At 46.8% G+C, this 21493-nt stretch overlaps 1 protein-coding gene across 1 annotated transcript; it reads right to left on the bottom strand.

Moving 5' to 3' along the window:
* Window positions 1-815: 815 nt before the first annotated feature.
* On the bottom strand, window positions 816-19853 carry Strip1 (striatin interacting protein 1). The gene is made up of 21 exons (XM_048443447.3): window positions 19566-19853; window positions 16374-16443; window positions 15577-15651; window positions 15115-15249; window positions 14895-15015; window positions 13881-13949; window positions 12848-12954; window positions 12610-12737; window positions 10084-10266; window positions 9508-9725; window positions 8537-8602; window positions 8368-8431; window positions 7382-7453; window positions 6649-6723; window positions 6380-6477; window positions 5187-5313; window positions 4875-4975; window positions 4116-4182; window positions 3546-3650; window positions 2846-3050; window positions 816-1722 (listed from the first exon to the last, which is right to left on the bottom strand). Exons 1-21 carry the CDS (start codon window positions 19836-19838, stop codon window positions 1475-1477), a joined length of 2607 nt encoding a protein of 868 aa, XP_048299404.2. The 5' UTR covers window positions 19839-19853; the 3' UTR covers window positions 816-1474.
* Between the last annotated feature and the right edge of the window lie 1640 nt (window positions 19854-21493).

The raw sequence follows: 21493 nt of genomic DNA, 5'->3' as shown, positions 1-21493 counted from the left end.
TATCAGTCAAGACTCACTCCCCCTTAGAGATTTAACACCTCGTGCATGTTGCCTTCAGAGAGCTTCTTGGAATTATTAAAACAAGGAGGATGAATCTGACAGAAAAGAAGGCTGAAGCAGACATGATCAGGTACCTGAGTCAAGTGAGGTCCCAGGACTCAAACGGACATTTCCCTTGTTTCTTCCTTAGCCATAGAAGCTACATGCTTTCTCCACCACTCTCCCACCATGACAATGATTCCCCAGGGCATACAACTTTCCTCTTTGTCCCCAATACCTCTGTTCCAATGAAGACCCAAACTGACTCCACTTTAATTGAGCACTAACTGGATTGACTGAGGATGCTCAGGAGTGTAATCCAGAGAAACTTGAGTTTTCTACAGAAACTAGAGCAAGCTCAGTAGTTCAGAACTACAGTGACCCACACCCTAAAGCAATCCTAGACTGATGTGGGCAGATGATCAAAGTACCAATTTCTTCTTCCCTCTACACTAGATAGGAAAGGCAGGCAGGCAAGAGATAGGTAGGTGGGTGACTTCTCATGCTGGTGGGAAGTGGTACTTGAGAACTGGAGATTTTCAGACCGTATTTCTGAGAATCTCATGCAGCCTAGGCTAGCCTTGAATTATATAGCTCTACGAGGATGACCTAGAACCTTTGATCTCCTACTTCCACTGCTGAAGTGCTGAGAGTACAAGTATGCACTGCCATGTGGTGCTGGGGATCAAACCCGGGGCTTTTTACCTGCTAAGCAAGCACTGTACCCTGACCTACAACCCTAGCCCCCAGAGCCTATACAGACAAGGCAACAGGGATAGTTTTGCTTTCTTTTAATGTAAACAGAATACACAAACACATTAAAAACCCCACCATGACACATGAGAACACAGAACTTTATATATTTACAGGCCATGGCAATCAAGAGGAAAACGGCACCTCTGACTTCGGGAAGTCTTGCTCTATCTTTGATCACATCCAAAATCAGGGTGCAGAAGCTGTGGTTTCTGTCACTTCTGGACAAAACTCACCAGGATGGCATCGATACCCCCGAGCACAACCAAAGTGTCAGTTTTCAGTTCTTGACCCTCACACCAATCTCTCCGTCTTGACCAACTGACATGTCAAAACTGCTCAGGAGTCAGTGTGACCTTGAGATTCAGTTGTTGATGAGAAGAGATGCAAGGCCCTTCCCAGCTTTTCCCAGCCTAGGGCTAACTGTGAAATAAGTTGCAATCAGTCATGTCCAAGAAGGGCGGGTAGAAACTGGGGAAGTGGAGAAAGAGTAGATCCCAGCTTGGAGATGACTGCTCCTGAGTAGGATGCTGGGAGTCAGGCAGAGGTCAGCTAGATGGCCTCACAGGCTCAGGGCTGGCTGTGAGGACTCAATGGAGCTGTGCTGCCATCTGGAGGGCATGAAGAGCACTGCAGCAATGATGAGGACAGTCCCTCGGGTGATGAGATGAAGTTTCAGTCCTCACTGCAGCAACTCTTCCCAGGAAATGGGCTTAGAGAAGACCTCCCGTTCTAGCCACAGGTCATAGTTCATCTGGAAGTCCTCAGGTAGATCTACCCGCTGGCCCAAGACGCTCTGCAGGCAATTGTCCACTGGCAAGAAGTCAGGGTTGCTGTGGGTCCGGTCATAGCGCCGGGCATTGAAGCGTTCGATGTTGGCACGGAGGGCACACTCCTCTGCCTGGAAGTCCCAAGGCCGGGCATCAAGATCTGGGACAAAGAAAAAATCTCAGTTAGGAGTCCAGCCCTATAGGAGCTCCCCATGAGTAAGACTATGATCTTTAACCTGGAGATTACTTCCAAGCCCCATCCTCAGGAAGATGAATAGAAATTCTTTCCCAGAAGTAGAGGACAGACAAACACAAGGAGAAAATCCAGAACTACTAAGAAAGAGGCTTGTTCTTCAAAATATGTAGACTTGGACAAGAGCCCCTAGATAAAACACTTTTCTAAACATGAAGTCTCCTTGGTTCTAGGGGACAGAAGTGCAGCCCTGAGACTCCCTCCCCTCCCCTCCCTGACAAGTGTCATGTGCTAAATTGAGCCCAGCGTTGCAGCGCTGTGACTGTAACAATGTAACAAACAACACCCAGATAACAGCTAGACCAAGAGAAGGTATCATAGGTATCCAGAGAGCCGGAAACAGGAAGTGACATGATAAGGTTCAGGGACTAAATGCAGTCTATTCTGACAGAGGGCACACTGGAGAGCACAGGCACCTGTGTGTGCTGGGATCTGTGGAGCAACCCTCAGCAGGTACTGAGGGATCCTACTCTGTGCCTAGAGTCCTGGATGTGACAGAGGTCGGCTGCCAGCAGATAATAATAGGTTTGAAAAGAAAGTTGTGGACTATGGGACCAGGGAAGTGAGTGACTGTCCTTTCCCTGTCTTAGTGTTTGACTTCATTCCTAAGGAAAATAAGAAGTTAACCAGAAATTTTACTCAGGAGGCAACAGTATAGGGTGGGTATTTTGAAAAGATTACAGGAGTCAAGCCAGAGGCAGATAGAGGGGCAGAAACTAGAATCAGAGCCAGTCAGGAACTCTTGAGTTTAGGCAGCCAGAAGGCAGCTGCAGTAAGGATGAAGATGGGCAGAACGTTATGGCAATTTCTAGAAATGACATGGCTTAGAACGGAGGGACAGAGAAATGGATGAGCACAGACACTGAGAAGCTTTCCAAAGTCTTGCATAGAGCTCCCTTCTTGGTGCCACAAAAACTAGAGCCAGGCCCCTTTCTGTGCCTCAGGGCAGAGACAACTAAAGTACCACAAGCAAGGAGTCAAAAGTGTACCATGTCCCACCCTCTCCCAACCCTGTTTCAAGGTGCCTCACCATTGCCATACGCCCAGTCATCGTTCAGCCGATGTCGCACCTTCTGGTAGATGGCAGACATTGTCTTCATGTTGCTCTTGCGCCACTGTCGCCCCAAGTACTTGGTCTGCACTTTGAGCAGCTTTAGCACGTAGAGCTGCATCATGGCCTGCTTCACCTTTAGGGCCCGCTTCAGGATGGGTGCCGACTTGAACACCACCAGCATCTGGGCAGGCACGGTGGCAGCGATGATGAGGAAAGGAGTAAGTGTGTATGCCACATATGGTCACTTAACCCTTCTGGGGTAGGATCAGGGCGACAAGCCATGCAGTTTCTCTTGAACTCACTGCTTGCTGGTACATGGAGCTCACAAGCAAACCACAAAGGTTGGTCACCCTAACTATGAATCACTCTGTAATCAAATTTCTGAGAACTCATGAACCAGCCCTGTCCCAAAGGCATCTCAGGGTTAAGGCTGCTCTTGGACTCCTGACTATCATTTCCCAATCAGGATCAAGACGCTATGAAAAGTATCTGTTTCAGAGCATGACTGGAAGTCTCTTCCAACGTCCAGTTCTACTAAGCAAAGAACCAGAAGTCTGAGGGAGGACAATGCTCCTCGTCAGCCTCACCCTGAAGACTCCCTGTCCCAGCTGAGAAGCATTGCATGTGGGCACTGCTCTGTGAGACCCCAATTCCAGGATGGCTGCAGCTGACTCACCATGGTCCTTGAATGTTTCCACTTTGTTAGTTTGTTCAAGATCCGAAGCAGGTTGATGCAAGAAAAGAGGTTCCTCCAGCAAAACTGGTTGTTGTCCCCTGCTTCCTGCAGAGAAAAGTCAGAGATATCACAACTCTCACAGCTACAGGCTGCTCAGCAGTGTCCAAAGGCCTTGACAAATACACGGCAGCGGCCATGTTTCAATGCTTCTAGCACAAAGTTCCCTTGTCTCACAGCCAAGGGAAACTCCACCCCACAAGTTGACAGAGAAACAAGAACTTAACAGACTTTTCCTGCAGGAAACATGGGCCACAAAACTAGGGACTTTAGTGGAAAGATGCAAGCAACTAGAGTAGGCAAATTTTAGGTCAGCAGCCCCTGCAGGACATGCTCTCTTACTAGCCCTACCCCCACCCCCAATCGCTCTGCTCTATGACACCCCTCCCCGACTTTATGGCCATTTCTGGTACTTTGAAAGTTAAAGGTGACCTCTTCTGGTGACCTCTATCTATGTGTTGGGGGAGGCAGCCCTCATACCAAAGGGATAGCCAGGGGATCCCAGCCACTCACCAGACTCTCTGCAGTTAGCTCTGGAAGCTCATTTACCACACAGTGAGGGTAATCCAGGACAGAAATGCTGCAGAATGCAAGAAGACCCAGGTGCTCATTGTGAGCAAAGGCTGGGTCTGCCAGAGTAGCCATGGTTCAGTTGAAGCAGAAGTAGCAATCTACCTCGCTTGCTCTAACCCAGTCTCCCTGACCGTAAGATGAAAAAATATCTGCTACAATACGTGCACAGTTTCCCTGTGACTGAACCAGTTTGTAATCTAATTAGTAACTTCAAGGCAGGGAGACACAGCTTTTCCCGTAACACAAATCAGGGAGCTAGGGCTCAGGACAACTGATTTATGACAAGCCCTCTTAGAAGCCACAGCTAGCTGGACACTTCCCTTGTGAAGTCTACACTGATAAGCAGGCGCTATCAGGTACAGCTGGCACAAGGTGGGTGCTAAGAATCAGACAGTGCTTTACAGTGCACACGGCCAAGCTCCTTACAGAGAACTGGGAGGGAAAGGGAAGAAGAACAGAAGTGGTGGTGAGGGCAATTCTAGAGCCTCAGATGAGAGCCTCCTGGTCAAACAGAAAGACACGAGAACAGCCAACTTCAAAATTGACACACTGTCATTCACTTTGTCTCCTGATTGCCTAGCAAAGTACTGACCCACGGATGCTCAGAAAATGTCTGCTGAACAGTCTCAAATGGAGAACCCAGCTGGAAGTCCTGCCATCTGCCTATACCACCCTTTCTTGGCCCCTGGTACTCATCACCTGTTCTTGGCAGTGATGTAGGACATGATGTTTTGATTGAAGAACTTCAGGATCAAAGGGATGCAGTTGGCAAAGACCAAGTGTTGGGCCATGTATTCAAACTGAAACCAAGAGAAGATAAATAAACATACCCTTTGGGACCTTATTTTCTTTCTTCTAGAGATAAAAAGCCTGGCTGGAGAATCTCATATTAGAATGCTCATGCAGAGCTCAAGTGGAATCAAAAACCAAGCCCTATTCTCCTGGGCGAGGGGAGCACACAGACTGAGGCGCTGGCCCAGTGCACAGAAGGCAGACAGACCCTACAGGTACCTGGTAGACATGGTTCAACTTAAAGTGCTTGAGCAGCAGCAGCAGCACGGCAGAAATGGCCTTGACGATGACCTCCTTGTGGCGGTTTACATCTACCCCCAGCTTCATGCTCTGCAACACTGTGGTGCTAGAAACAGAAGTGCCTGGTGAGTCACCAGCGAGCATGGCACCTTCTTCCTAGGTGTCCATAGTGGGGATGGAGTCCAGAACCCTGTGCCAAAGGCTCACACCTCACTAACATTTCAGAGGTCAGTCTTAGGGATCCACCTATCCATCTACTAAGCAATCCAACTTGGCACAATTTCTGTCTTCCCATGATGACACCCAAAACATTCTCAGTCCCTTTCTCTGCTTCTCCTCCAAAAAAGAAACTTCTCTAAATTCTCCCTAAGCTTTGGCCACCCTATTAACTTGAGTTCCCCAAAGCACGTTCTGTGGAACACCAGTGTGTGGAGAAGTTTTACTCTACAGTGGTAAATGGGGGATCCTGAAGTTGGATAAATTTAGGAAGCACTGAGTTCCAGCTGTTTCCAATCTTCAGAAGAGGAACACAGTATTTCATTATATCTCCTAGGATCATCAAGACGGCCCCTCCCTGTGGTATGAGCCAATCTCCCTCACCTGGCCATCACCAGCAGACCAGGGGGGATCCACTCAGAACAAGGCACTCCTGGCCAGCAGGCCAATCAGGTGTGGGCCTGGGTCCTTTCTCAGGGTAGAATACAATCTCAGGCTGTTCTCTCGCATGGAAAGATCTGTCAGCCAGAGATGAAGAAACCCTAGAAGTTTCACTCTCTCCTCTGGCATTCGGCCTGTCAGTTCACTGGCCAGCAGGAGAGACTCCACACCAGCACAGGTTCTGTGGTGGCTAACAAGCAGACCAGAAGTTACCTCTCCTGTGCAGGGTCTGCCAACCACATGGCTCTAGGAGGGCTCTGAGAAGTTCACTGCCCCATCTCTTTTACAAAGGAAAACAGGCATTCCTAATTTACTGAGAAGTTCATTCAGTGACAGTCCACGCTGGGATTCAGGCTAAGCTATTTCTCTACCTAGGAAAACTTATCCAGTAGTTCCCTTCGTCTGAATCAGAAATACCCTAGACTTAACCTGTAGCAAAGCTGGACTAACAAAAGAAAGCAACCTGAAAAACACTGGCCCTCTTCCTTCTACCCATTGATAACACTGATACTCACGGCATCTCCTCAGGCAGAACATCTGCCAGGATGTTGATTGAGTCTGTTTTGGCTTTTGATGTGGGAGCTGCAGCCAGTAGGATCTTCAGGAGGGCAATCTGGGAAAAGCAGAGCACTTAGATGGGCATCAGAGCCCAGGACCATAATGGAGTCCTGAGAAGTGGGACTCCTGCAGGTCTGCAGGGGTGAAGGAGACCAGCCTATAGGGTATCTCACCACAGATGCCTACTGATAGGCCCCAGGACTGGTCCCAGACACAGAGCACTCACCATATACTGAGGCAGGCTGGGGAGCAAGCCTTGGTAGAGGGTTTCTGCAGGAACTTGCTCAACCTCCTCTTCTCCCTTTAATACAAGTCACAGATACAAAACCTACATCCAGGCTACAGTCTCCACTGAGGATGATGGTAGGAGGCTCTGAAACAGAGCATGCCGGGATCCTCACTTGCAATAGTTCAGCTAATTCTTCTGTGCACAGTGTTCTGCCTGCATATGATTGCCTGCACACCAGAACTCATTACAGATGACTGTGAGCCACCATGTGGTTGCTGGGAATTGAACTCAGGACTTCTGCAAGAGCAACCAGTGCTCTTAACCTCTGAGCCATCTCTCCAGCCCAGTCTAATTAATTTCTATTATAACACTCTTCATAAGGTGCCATAGTCACACACGTAATCCCAACACTGGTTAGGCTGAGACAGGTGTTTACGAGGCCAGTCTGAGCTATATAGTAAAGCCATCTGGGTTATAGATAGATGTTATCTCAAATAAACAAGTAAATAGCAGAGAAAGGCACTGGCTAACTGTTACAGGAAGGGAACAAAGCACCAAGAGATCAAGTTTTGTGCTCGCTCAAGTTGCTTGCTGTTCAGGGACTGAAAGAGCAGGACATGGACTGGAATCTCTTCAGGGAGAGGCCAAGCCCAGGAGCAGCTTTGTGGGCCAGGCCCAGCTCAGAGACTGAGAGCAGTTGGGGACTCTGGCTGTAGGCCTCTTAACTCACCCCTGAGAGAGGAGAGCGAAGGAATTCCTCTTCCATCTGTGCCTGGACCTCTGCAATCGACGTGTACTTGTGCTGAAGAGGGGCAGGAGAGGAGGTGCTGAGAAAAACACCCTTATTCTCTGGCCACACTCCCCCTCACCTGCCCACACACACTGGCGAAGATCCAAGATTTTATGTTGGTCTTCTGAGAGAGGGCTAAGTCACAGCACAGATCCCTATGAAACTGCAAACTTATAATAGCTTTCTAAGGAGGCATCGACTTCTGACAGCCTCTGTAAAAAGTAAGTTCATAGTCGATAAGCAAAAGCAAACTAAGGTGGAGGAAAGGGCTTCCAAAAGCAAAAATGACAGGGAAAAAGACATCAGAGGCAAAACTGTGTGCTCAAAATCCTAGCTGCAAAGACTACTTGGTACTACTGATTTCAAAACTGGACTTAAAATTATTACAGTCCAAATACATTAGAAGTACTCCTCCTGATCTCTGGTGTCTCCCCCGCCTCATCCTTACACCCACAGCTCCCCACAAGCAGTGAACATGGAGAAAAACACAACAGTCTTGGCCCCAACCATGTCTTTAGACTCCACCTGGCTGCCCACTGAGAGCCTGTGTCCTGCTTGCCTGTAGCTCTCTCTCTGTCTAGAACTGGGTAACTGAAGCTGCCTGATTCCTACAGTATGCTCTTAGCACAGCCACGATGGTGCTCATAAGCCTTGCTCCCCAGCCATCCCATGAACAGCGAAGCTGACAACGTCATCTACACCCACAACTCCTCTCAAATCTTCAAACTTGGCTCAGGAAAAGGGAAGGCTACTTACAGGCTTCTTGAACTCTGAAGCTAGTGTATAACACACCCCTAAAAGACGTCACACCTAAAAAGAGGTGCTTCCCAGGCTATTGCTGGCAAACAAATAACCCTGACAGGCTTGTCTCTTCTCACTCAATTCACCTGGGACCAAAGGCCAAAAGTTCCCTTCGGGCCACTTACTTGTTTCAGTGTCTTGATGCTTTCGTGGATTGGCCTTGGCAGTCCCACCACTGTGTTGGTGTCACTGGAGAATAAAGAAGGCCTTGTGCTGAGCCCAGACACCCACACACCTGCCCGCTGCCCCAAGGCCAGGTGAGTGAACTTCAAAAGGAACTCAGGTCACACTCACCTGCCTAGAGTGTAGCCTATGAACTTGCTGCGGCTGGATTCAAGGAACATCTCAATATCTTTCTCTCTACCACAGGAAGAAAGAAGGACAGATTTTATCAAGTTCCATCTCAAGGGCTGCTACTGTCGCAGGCCTGTGTTCTAACAGACAAAGCAGCTCCAAATTGATTTCAAACAAGAAAAGATCTCTTACAATAACGGGGGGGAAATCTGAATTTAAGCTACTTTGATTTTTATATAATTTTGTTGGGTTTTATAAACTTGATGTTTATATTTCTATAATATGCATGGCTGGCTGACCCAAATTCAGGGAGGTATATTAAACTTAAAAGTACAATTTATTCTAACAATGGTAATATTTAATACTTTCAGACACCAAGAAGTTTAAAAGATATAAGCTATAGACTTCAAACAGGTCATTTTCTTGCCTCAATAGCAACACCTTGGCTTTGAGGTGACCTGTTCTACATTCTTCTCACAATATCCCCAGAAAGCTGAGGACTTGCCCCTTTTACATCAGTTTATATACACATCTATTCATTAAGCTGCTGCCTATAAAGATACACATCTCCAGCTACCTTCCCATCTACTGACTCACCCAAGGATACTGTTCAATGCATTAAGTGGTTTTGTAAAACTCTTCATCTATCATTTTATAGAAAATGCCATCTACAACTCCAATATGAGTGGGGATAGGTTTACCTAAATACACATTTTATTTTTTTCCCTAACTCTCTTCACTATTGAGTTCAACCAGTTCAAATTACTTACACAAGAGCTGCACAGGCCCATTTCTGCTGCTGCTCAGTTAGAGCATGTTTTATGTGACATCAGCAAGACCATCCTCCCAGAAGCGACCCCAATAGCACAGGATAACTTAAGGTCATCTTAACCTTGCAGAGGAGCTCAGGTCAGCACTAGCCTGAGGATTTGAGGGCTCGCTTCAAGACTACTCTAGAACTTGAGACTCACCTGACCTTGGGAGCCCAAGGGAGCCCTTTTGGGCAGGTGAGTCTGTCAGTCTGAGGGTGCTGTAGTGGGGGAGGCATCACCTCATCTCGCTCAAGGGGAAACGTCTCCCCCTCCAGGCTATTGTCATCATCATTCTCCTCTTCCTCTTCTCGAGCGTCATCAGCCTTATAGGGATCCCGCTCATTGAAGGCATCTAAGTTGTCCTGCTTTATCAGAGCCTGAAAGCAAGGGAAGGGAGCTCAGAAAGCTAGCCAACTAAAGAGATGATGGCAGAGGGAAACAGTTCAAATGGAACAGAAAGGTATCAGATAGGGAGCTGTGACACCGGCGAATACTGAGAAGGAGCTAAGACTAGAGTGACAGACCATTTCCTGCTCCAGCACCTCACAAGCTGCCTGGATCTAAGGACCCACTATACATGGGCCTGGGCCTGTAGACATGCCCCTGCTGTGGACTCCTGATCAGCCTGATGGGAGCTGATTTCTAATATCCTGCTTACCTCAGGAGCATGCTCTTCCACGCCACCCCATGTACTCTGAGATCTCTCAGCAGTCCTGGGGTCCTCTGTTGCCTCACCTTGTGTTCTCGCCGGCCCCGTTTCTGCTGCTGCTCAATCAGGTCCGAAGCAGAGGCTGGTGGGGAGGCAGCCCTCATGTTGCGGATCACCTTGATGCTGTCCTCAGGCAGTGGGGGAAGGCCAAGGAGAGCACGCTTCTCAGCCTTCATGCTCTGCAGCTCCTCAAAGCCACCTAGTGTGCACTGTGTAAAGCGGAGATGCAGAGCCTAGGTCACCATGTCCTTGGTGATATCATTTTGCTAAAAAGCATGTACGACACCATCAGAACCCATGCCTTATAGAGACCCATAAAGACCCACCCTTGGACAAAAAAAAAATAAAAAATAAAGCCATCCAAGAATTCAGTGCTCTGTACAAGGAACAAGAGGAGAGGGAGCAAGAAAAAAATGAAACACCAGCTGGTGGAAGCTGGCACATGATACATGCAATTCTGTACATATGATATAGTCTCTAATTTTAAAAAGAAGCAGATTGAGCAGGGTGTGGTGGCACATAATTTATAATCCCAACTTTTCTGAGGCAGAAGCAGGAGGATCACCATAATTTTAAGTCCAGCCTGGTGCATATAGCAAGTTCTAGGTTACTCAAGGTTACACAGAGACCATGTTTTTAAACCAAACAGACAAAAATTAGAGTAGAGCTAGTTCTTCAGTAGACTGATGCTTCAAGGCTGTACATGTCAGTCTTCCAAACGAAACTAAAACATACTATGTGTTGCTCAAATAAAATAATACACAAAAAAAAACCTCCTGTGTAAATTCACTAGGAGCTCAAGCTCTAGCCTGCAGTCACTGTGGCTGCTCAGTGCCACTGTGTCTAAGTAACTCAGCTTCCTTTCAGCCTGAGTGAGGCTTCCTGAGGAACCAGCAGGTCTGGTCAAGATAAAGCTTGTGCACACCCTAAGAGGCTCTAAACTCACTAAGCTCTGGCTGCAGAGCAAAGGGGAGACCCCACTTAGTATGGTGCTCCTCCTGGAGAGAGTACTCCCTGCTTGCCCTGCGTTTGGAATCTGACAGTACCCCCCATCCTAAGTGTGATGGCCAGTCCACCCAATGTCCATTCCCTCCCCATGTAGAAACAGTCCACTTCACAGCACACTCTGGAAACAGGCTAGCTAGAAGCTCACTCTTGTTTCTTCAAAAGACACCTTACTGGGCTGGAGAGAGAGCGCTACTGTTCAAAGCTAAGCTCAACCCAAATAACCAAAGTCATCTGCCCAGGGAACTATAACTACATCAGTTCCATCTTTGTCTCAAATCACTTTACAAACACAGGCTCGGGAAGGATCTCCAAAGAGGCATCTAGTTTGAGGATGGAGTTGCTGTATGATTAGAAATGGCTTTAACAAAAGTCCGGGAGCCAATCTAGTCAATCTAGTATGACTATGTCCTGCCATGTCCTGCCTGTCCCTACTCAGCTTGTTTTTTTTTTTTTTCTTTTTTGAGACAAGGTCTTACCATGTAGTCCTTGCTGTCCTAGAACTCACTCTGTGGACCAGGCTGGCCTCAAACTCATAGGGATCAGCCTGACTCTGCCTCTGAAGTGCTGAAGTTAAAGGCATGTACCACCATGCCCTGTATTTCTTTTTCATCTCTTTTCTATAACTTCTCAAAAACTGAGCCTGGTAGCAGATACTGACAAGGCTAAGGCAGGAATATTTCAAGTTTAAGACCAGACCTTGTGTCAAAATAAAAAGTAAACAGCTAAGGAGATGGCTCAGTGGGTAAGAGCACCTGCCTTGAAAAGATGAGGATCTGAGTTTCAATCCCAGTCCCATGTAAAAAGCCAGATAAGTCACACATTAGTCTGTAATGCCAACAGAGTAGAGAGGAAGCAGTAGGACTATGGGAATTTGCTGGCTGCCAGCTTAGCACCAGGTTCACTTAGAGATCCTGCCATAAGGGAATACACCAAAGAATGGTAGAGCAGGAAACTCTGGTCTTTGAGCATGGGTGTGTGCAGCTATACATGCATGTCATTGTACTAAATGCATACTCGCATGCACAAGAAATAAGTAAATAAATAAGCAAAAACAGTACCAGTGTAAGTAAATAGTCTGTTTACTTAGCATGTTCAAGGTCCTAGATTCAATCTGTAATATCACTAAACAAATGTTTTTTAAAATAAGTAGTTACATATTCACATAATTCAGTATTCAAAAAAATTGTAGTTATTCATCATTATCCATGGGAGACTGGTCCCAGGAATTTCTTCTCACCCCTCTCCCACAGGAAGATATCATGTCCTTCAGAAGATGGAATGGGATTTGTATATAACCTAGGCATAACCTTCCGCAAGCTTAAAATCATCCCTAGATGATTGTAATACCTAAAGCTTTGTAAATCACTGCTATACTAGTTAGGGAATAATAACAACATAGTCTATACAGTCTACAGACCTCATTCTATGACCTACACTTGGATGCATATATGGATGAGAATCCACAGGTACAGAGGGCCAACTGTACAAAGATGCCTTTCCTGCCTCAACTCCTAGCATATGAGTGCCCCCAAGAAGGTGCTCACCAATACGGTCTTCCAGAGCAGCAAGAGAACTTTCTTCATGGGGAAGTGGGGTGCATGGCCGCTGCAAAATTTGGTCACCATCCCAAATAGCATGATGGCAAATGGCTCGTTGTTGTACAGGGGAGATCCTAGAAGTGACTCAAAGATATCAGGACCCCAGCCAGCAACAGGACCCACCCAAAGTCCCCCAGTCTCAGCTCCCAGATGAGGCCTTAACAGAGGATCCCTAGGGCCCTACCTAGCTCAGCTCTGAAGGTCTGCCGCATTGTTCTCCACTCGGCCTTGTCCCCCTCGCAATCCTGGTGAACAGTCTCCACAATCAGGTACATGATGTTGAGCAGGACCCTAAGTGTAAGACAGGGGACCAAGGGCACTCTCAGCCAGGAGAGGGGGTATATGCTTGTAATACCAGTTCAGTTCTTAGAAAGCTGAGGCAGGAGGTCTCAAGTTTCAGGCCAGCTTGGGCTACACAGTGAGTGCTAGGCTAGCCTAAATCATGTATGGAGTCTGTTTCAAACAAACAAAATGTGAAGGAGGAATCACTGGGCTTTCACACCCCTGGCTAAGATGTAAACAATCATGCACGTGGTAGAAGGCTGTCACAGAGAGACACCCAAGAAGAGAACTGACACCTGAGGAGCCTTACTTGGGCCGAGACTATAACTCACTCTGTATCTGCAGTGTCTGAACAGAGCTTACTCAGAGCCGACAAATATGAACAAGAATGGCCTGCAGAATGTTCTGCCCTAAGCCTCCTGGAGAGAAAAAACAAAACTGACTAGAGGAAGAGACTGAGGTCAAGGCAGGGCAGGATCAGGAGGGCAGTGTCCCCGGGAGAGTGGAGGCAGGAGGTAAATGCAGAGACAGTGCCTACAGTGAGGAGAATCACACTCCAACTCCAAAACCAGATTTCAGCCCTACAACATGGGAAGAGGACCCTCTCTTTAGCAGTTCTAGTCCTGACACGAAGCACAGCTGAATTGTCAGGATAACCAGTATAGAGAGGGATCAAACTGTGCACAGTGGGTGGTGGGAGCCCAAGAGTAATGTCCTGGTTTTTGTCCACATAAAATACACTCTGTGACCAATTTCTTAGCCGCTCTATTGAGTGGCTTGAGCCTAGATTGCCTCTGGATTTTCCAGGCCCCTTCCCTCCCAAGACATCAGGGCCTACTAACTCCCAGTGAGCCTATCCCCTTAGCTGACTGGTGTGCAATAGGAATGCACACACAGCTAAGAGACGCTCAGCTTTGCTCACTCTCTGGTCTCACCTCAGGTCTGTGCTGTCAGCCAGGGAGATGGCAGGCTTCCTCACTGCACTGCTGCATGCAGCACTGTTACTGTAGAAGAGATCTTAATCAGCTTGACAGGGCCAGGGAGACAAGTACTGTCCCACAGGGCAACAAGAGGCTTTACATGAGACCTTAGGACACCACAATGGTTAAGAACTCAAGCCCTCGACCAGACTGTCAAGTCTTAAAGTGTGAATCCTGGCTCTACTAGTTAGGTATACGAGAACAAGGTAGAGCCAATTTCTCTGTGTCTAGTTGTCTCATCTACAGAATCAGGGTGATAATGGTACTTGAGTCATAACATGATTCAGTATACAAAATGTCCTGAAAACAGGATGAACATATGCCTGAAGATATAGTACTAGGTGAGTGCCTTTAGTTACTACTATAATAATTTGATTTTAATTTTGTTGCTTCTTTGGCTTTGGATATGATCTCACTAAGTAGTTCTAGCTACCCTGGAACTCACTATGTAGACCAGGCTGGCCTCCAACTTACAGCAATCTTCCTTATTTATGACGGCTGTTATCCTTAACTGAGCAATAGCTCCTTGTTCATGAGGACCAGAGGTGACAAGCTTTGTTGTTTCTACATGATAGGTTTGGGCTTGGGAGCTCAAGGTGAGCAGTTTCCTTCTGAGGATTGTTTTGGGCATGAGTAGCGCCTGCCCAGGTACCAATGCTCCAGCATTACAGAGCATGCAGACCCAGCACAGGAACCCAACACTACTTTCTATCAACATGGGAACCTCTCACCTCTCTCTGTTATTTTATTTTCTCATCTCTCTCTACAATATGATTTTCCAAGGAATCATTAAGCAGTTTCTCCATTATTCAACCTTATATGTTCCAAACAGCCTGAGAACAGAGACCCTTCACCTTAAGTGGCCTATTCACCTGTCTCAAATGTTGTTAGTTCTGCAAGCTCCAGCCCACTTCCCACTACTCCCCTCCTTTCCCCTTCCCTACTTAGGCCCTAAACAGAAGTGCTCACTCTATTTCCATGTTCAGAAGCTCCACCAAGGCATTGAACGTGCCCACCTCCAGGAGCAGAAAGATGTTGTAGCGCATCCAGAACTGCACTTCTGCCTCTGAGCTGCACTCTCCAAAGGTACCTGCAAACCCAGGGCAGAGCTTACCAAGACCCTACAGACACAACTAGGCACTGTCACAGGTAGAGGTGTCAGGAGTCCCTGGGGACATCATCACAGTACCTTGGGCAACATAGAGAATTGCTCGAGCCACCTTGAGTCTTTTCTCCCGGGCAGTGACTTCCAAGCCATCCAGAAGCCTCATGGCATGGGTACGGTGCTGGTTGGTATCCAGCTCGGTCCACTTCTTGTCTGTCACTGCAGGGCATGAGATACTTATAACTGAATCCACATAAGTCCTTACAATAGAATGGGCTGTGCTAATCTTTCTAATCAGGGCAGGAACAGAACCAGAAAGGCAAGTTACTCCTTCATAAGGGATAAGGCCACACTGCTGTTCCATGAATTGGAATTCCCATCAGAATGCCCAGAATGCCCATGTGGCATTCTACATGGCCTTGAACAACTACTACAACAGTTTTTTCATGTTCCTGGATGTCTTAGATCAGTCTGATGATGAAGAGAAACCCTGTCCTCTTCTGATGCAATGTGAAGTGAGCCAAGAAGAGGGGGAAATGATCTCACCATGGATCCGGAAGTCCTCCTCAAAGCATTTTCGATTCATTAGGAATTCTGGTCCTTCTGTATAGCTGTAAAGCTCTGTCAAAGAACAAAGTCTCCTCACCATTACCACATTCCACATCAGTTCTCATGTGCAGCAGAGAAAGTACGGCATTTGTTTCCAGCCCCACCTCTACTCCTGCCTGAGTCACAGGGATCCTTAGACTACCCTCTCTGGTTACTAGTGGGGAAGGCCTTAGTGTTCTCATGTACTCAACAGACAACACTGGCCACTTTGAAGCTCTAACTGGAATGTCAGTGGAGCATAAGTCTGGGCATTTCTAGTATAATATGCATTAGACTGTGCTGTGTCAGAGGCTGACCATCACCCTGAATACGTCTTCAGTGTCACCTCCTAAATAAGGATAGTGAAGCCTGGAGAAGCAGCTTATACTGACCTTAAATTATAGATCAATGACATTATCAGTGACAGATCTATAAAGACTTAAGTGCAGTGGCTAGCATTCCTGGGACTCACTACTGTTTAGAGATCTCTGTCCAGTTGTTGTACAGCAAGGGGTACCACTAACTGTCTTACCCTGAACGGGGCGATAACCAACTCAGCTGACTCTAAACAAGAGCCTTCATGAAGACAAAGGACAATCCAAAATTACAAGACACACAGTTCAAGTTAAATAGCTAACCATGCTTTAGATATCATTAATAGGAATACCTAGAGAAAAATTATATCCAGTCTTAATTTTCTTAAGAATCAAGTCAAAACTCCTGTCAAATGGCACAACAGTCTATTTATATGTTACCTGCGAGCTCTGCAGCCCACTTGTCTGTGTCGGCATACTCAAACTCCAGGTCCGGAGACTCAGAATAGCCCTAATGAATGGAAAGAACGTCACACAAAAGATCCTCCTGAGTGTTTTGCAAAGGGATAAACACAAATACCTCAGAGACACTGTGGCATTACGTGACATCACTGCCTCTACTTTTTCATGTTTTACCACAGCATTTTGTCTCCTGAGTTAGCTGAAGTTCCCTTTAAGCCCTCTCCAGCACCCTGTTTTCACCTTCAAAGCACCTACTATAAACTAGAATTATTCATTCACTGGATTTCTTTTTTCAATCATCGTCCTCTCCATAAGACTGTAAGTTCCTGGAAACAGCAACTCTGTTCTGCTGACCAATGATATTCACTACACACCTGTTCAACAACAAACACAAAACTTCTATTTTGTGCAGTGCCTGACCATTCCACACAGCACTGGATATCTAGAAGTTGCACTTCTTTCTGAACTGTGGACTATAAAGAGCTAAGGACAAAATGAGTATCGAAACCCTCAGCCACTTTGCTCTTATCTCAATTTTCAGTGAGAACTGACAGAGAAAGCAGAAATGGAACAGATTGGCCTTCCTCCCACACACAGGAGAGAATGCAATGAGAATCTGTTAGGGATAGGTGATTCCTGAGAACACGCCATCTTGGAAGCCTTGTGCTGGGAAGAGAGGAGCAGCAAGAAAAAAAGTGGATAAAGCTAGTCTTGATTAAAATGTACTTGAAAGACCAGCAGAGGGTAGAGTTCAGTGCAGGGCACCTCACTTAGCATGTGCTAGACCCTAGGCTTAATCTTAGCATTGGTAGTGCAGGGAGAAGCAAGAGAGATAATGACCATAGACAAAATGACTAATATACCCACAAACAATAACTCTATCCTTATTAATGGACAATAGTGGACACTTACAAGTTACTGAGTTTCTAGGCTAGGGATATAGTTCAGTGGTAGAATGATTACCTAACACGTGTAGCGTCCTGAATTCATGTCCCAGCACCACCAAAACACAAATAAAATCAACAGTAATACATATTACTGAGGTTGAGTTTCTCATTTACGAATGGGAACGACAAAAATCTGCTTTTCTTACCACTTTTTCTTGACAATTTCATATACATTATATAATATATTGTGATCATATTCACAATCAAGTCCATTACCCTTTCTTATCCCCTCCCAATGTACTTAAGTAGAGTAAGTAATTTACTGTGGAGCCCAGGCCTTGAGCTCCGATCCTCCTTCCTCAACGTCCTGTGTGTTGAGACTAGAAGCCTGCTTGGCTGCCTTGGCTAATTTTGAGGACTAACAAAATTTACATAGCACATATTGAGCTCTCCTCCCTGTCCTCTAGACACTGACTTCAGCTGTCACTAGGAGACGTGTGCAGCATCAGCATCTCTAACACAAGTAGACAGCACTATTTGACGGGTCTTCCAGATATTGGCTGTGGTGAAATCAAAGGGTAGAAAGAGAAATTAAAATGTATAATAGAGGGTGAGGATGTAGCTCGGCAGTACAGTGGTTGCCTAGCTTGAACAGGCTCGGAATTTGAGTCTCAGCATCACAGAATAATAAAATGCGTGAAAGGGTATTTATCTATTTTGGGGTTAGTTAGGGAAATTTAAAACTTCTTTACCTGCTGAGTCATCTTGCCAGCCCTAAAACATTTTCTTATATATTTACTTATGTGTAATATATATATATGTATATGTATATGTATATATATATATATATATATATATATATTTGTGTTTAAGTGCATTGAGTGCATGCAAGTTCCCACAGAGGCCAGAAGGAGGGTACTGGATCCTTAGGAGCTGGAGTTAAAGACAGTTGTGAGCTGCTCAATATGGGTGCTGGGATCCAAGCTCAGGTCCTCTAAGAGAGCAGCAACTGCTTTTAATCATGCAACCATCTCTCTAGCCCGCTAAAACATTTAAAAGAGAAAGTCTGGGGTATAGTTCGATTCTCAGGGTCCTCTTCCGAAAAACTGAGTAAGTCTGGTCATTAAAGAAGGTGTTTCACAAACTTAAACTTTCATATTCCTCCATACTTGAAAGATCACTGAGAAGAAGCCACTGATGGGCCATTGTCCCACAATAAAAGATTCCTAAAGGGTCCATCTTCTGCTTTTTCAAAAAGGTCATTCTAAGTTCAATCTCTCTACTCTGGGCTTGTTCATTTGCAACATATTTTAGCAAGGTTCGAGCCTGCAACAAAAATGTTTGAAAGGAACTAATTTCAGAGGTATCATTGGTCTCTGATTTGAGCTGAAGCATCAAATTTGGATAATGAGGAATTCCCTCTCAGCAAGTGCCTGACTGCTCATCACACTGGGAGTTGTCTCAGGTGGAGATTGCATAGTAAGTGCTCTGGGAATGAATGTGCTGATTAAGAAGCCCTAAAATGCTGCACGGGTGTGTGTTCATTCATGAATTCTGCAAACGGAAGCAGTGGGAGGAATTTTAACTTGGGGTGAGGTGAATAGCTCCATATTGCGCGGGCAAAGGGAATCACAGCTCACTAGCAACTTCTGATCCTTCACAATTTAGCATTGGGTTCACTGGGCATACAGACACTTGTCGGCGTCTGCCCATGCCCTGATCCGTCTCTGTCTCTGTCTCTGTCTCTGTCTCTGTCTCTGTCTCTGTCTCTCTCTCTCTCTCTCTCTCTCTCTCTCTCTCTCTCTCTCTCTGCCTCTCTCTGCCTCTCTCTGCCTCTCTCTGCCTCTCTCACAGCTCGCACTAGAGATACAAGCTCTGTCCTAAAGCGCCCTCTAAACTCTCCTGGGTCCCTTCGCTGACAACTGGCATCGCCCACCGCCCGTCCAGGACCACAGGCCGGAAATGATGAAGGGCTAAGAGCAGACCACCTACTCTGTACCCCAGGGCTGTGCCTCAGGCCACGCCTCCGGGAGCAGACCTGCTGTCCCCGGCTCCAGGACTTTCCCCCGGGCCGCAGAGGAGTTAGAGGCAGCGCTCCGGGCTTCCCTCCCCGGGGCCGCGGAGCTGCCAAGTCTCCCTAGCTGCACCGCTCTCGGTAAAGTGACAGCTCCCAGCCCACCTGTCAAGCCACCCGGAAGCCCGGCTGGGCCCGGAAGCTGTCCCGGCGCCGGGACCCCCCTCTGCCACCCGCCCAGTGGCAGCCTCGCCCCCCTGCAGCTCTGACCTCCGAGTCTTTGCGCTGGTTGCGGTTAAACTCGCGAGCTTTGCCCCCCGGCAGGAGGCCTCCAGCGGCCCTCGGTGCCCCGGGAGGAGGCTGTGCGGTGGCAGGCGGCGGAGGAGGCGGCGGCTGGGGCTGCTTGTTGTTCACAATCAGAGGGCCGGGACCGACGGCTGCCGGCTCCATCTTGGCTGCTCCACACCCCCGGCTCAATTCTCGGACGGGCTCCGTCAGGCAACTCTCGCGTGATTTCCTCCAGGAAATTTCCCCACTCGCCATGTTGAGTGTGGCGGCGCGGGTTGAAAACCGGAACTGCCAATCACCTCCAGGTCTTTGTCATTTAGTTTCTTTGTCATTTAGTTTCTCTTCCCTCCTTCCAATGGAACTAAGGAAGAGACGTGCCACTGGGCTCGCAGGGTGCCTTTTAATTGGCACCTTTAATCTGTCTCTTCCTTTCTTTAACATTTCTTTGCACTGACGTCACAGCCCTGTCCAAGGTGAGACTAGCAGAAAGGGAAAATCAATTGACAAAGGAATTCCTTACCCGTGGGTCTGGTTGAAGCCTCTTAATAGCAGAGAAGAGTTTCAGTACAATTAACAACTGGTTTTGGCTTTTTCCTCTCCCCTCAACCACGCCCCCAGTCGAAAAACCTGCAAGTTTGTAGGGCTCTACAAGAAACCCCTTGTGCAACCCTAGGGACTCCTGGTTTTATCAGATTTTAATTCCTTCCGAGGCACCTCTGGAGCCTCGTTATAATTTTACTTATCAAAAGAGGGAAAAAAATGCACGGGGGCAGGGTGGAGTGGGGGATTTCTTTTTTTGTTTGTTTGTTTGTTTTGTTTTTCGAGACCAGGTTTCTCTGTGCAGCCGTGGCTGTACTTTCTCAGTAGACCGGGCTGGCCTTGAACTCAGAAAGATTCGCCTGCCTCTGCCTCCCAAGTGCTGGGATTAAAGGGTTATACCACCACCGTTGGGCATGAGTTGGGGATTTCTTTGCTTTGTAACTTGTACCTATGCCTTGTAACTTGTACCTAAGACACTAAATGAAAACTCTTCCTTGAGGAAGACATACCTACACGCTTCACTTCCTTTTCTTTCTTTCTCCTAACCTTCACACCTAAAGTCTATATTAGATTATCTTTCCTAAAAAGCACCAACTCTGCTTCATACTGAATAATCTTGAAATTCTTTTCTACATTGAAGAAACAGATTGGTTTGGGGGCATACACATGGTGCAAAGACATACATGCAGGCAAACAAACAAACAAACAAACAAACAAAAACATATACTGGATTAACCTAAATTGATGTCCCTGAAAGATTGGGTTACTCCTTGGGCTGCTGAGGATAGCATGGAACATGTCTCTGTCCGCAAACCACAAATAGGGACTTTATGGCTATAGTAGTGACCAAAAGAGATAGAATTCCAGTCTTCATGGAGTTTACATTTCACATGGGAGAGATAAATGAGTAAATAAAACACAGAAGATTAAAAATCTATGCAACACTGGAGAAATCATGGGGAAGGGGGAAGGTATGTAGCAGGCACTTAGAAACAGCTCTTGTTTAAAAGCATCAGCTCCTTACTTGGGCCCAAAGGTAACGAAAAGCAGAACATCCCTAACATCTTTGCCTGCATTTTGTAGCTGTCTCGTTTACCCTGGGTTATACCTGCTGACCTCTGGAACATCTGTCTAAAAACTCATTTTCCTTCAAATCAGAAGGCCAAACACATAGGAGTAACCGAGACATTTTACTGTCACTCTTTACAGTGCCCTCTCGCAGAAGCCCTTCCCTCCAAGAGGCACCTAAGAGTAGAACCAGCACTGAGACAATGATCAATCAGGCTGCACTTGGCCCGGTCTGCTTCACTGTTCCTATCTCTTTCGTTTGTTTGTTTTTGTTTTTCAAGACAGGGTTTCTCTGTGTAGCT

The sequence above is a fragment of the Myodes glareolus genome, chromosome 17 (assembly GCF_982192425.1).
Source record: "Myodes glareolus chromosome 17, mMyoGla1.1, whole genome shotgun sequence".
In the NCBI taxonomy this organism is placed as follows: Eukaryota; Metazoa; Chordata; class Mammalia; order Rodentia; family Cricetidae; genus Myodes; species Myodes glareolus.
This window is presented reverse-complemented; position numbering and strand designations above follow the sequence as displayed.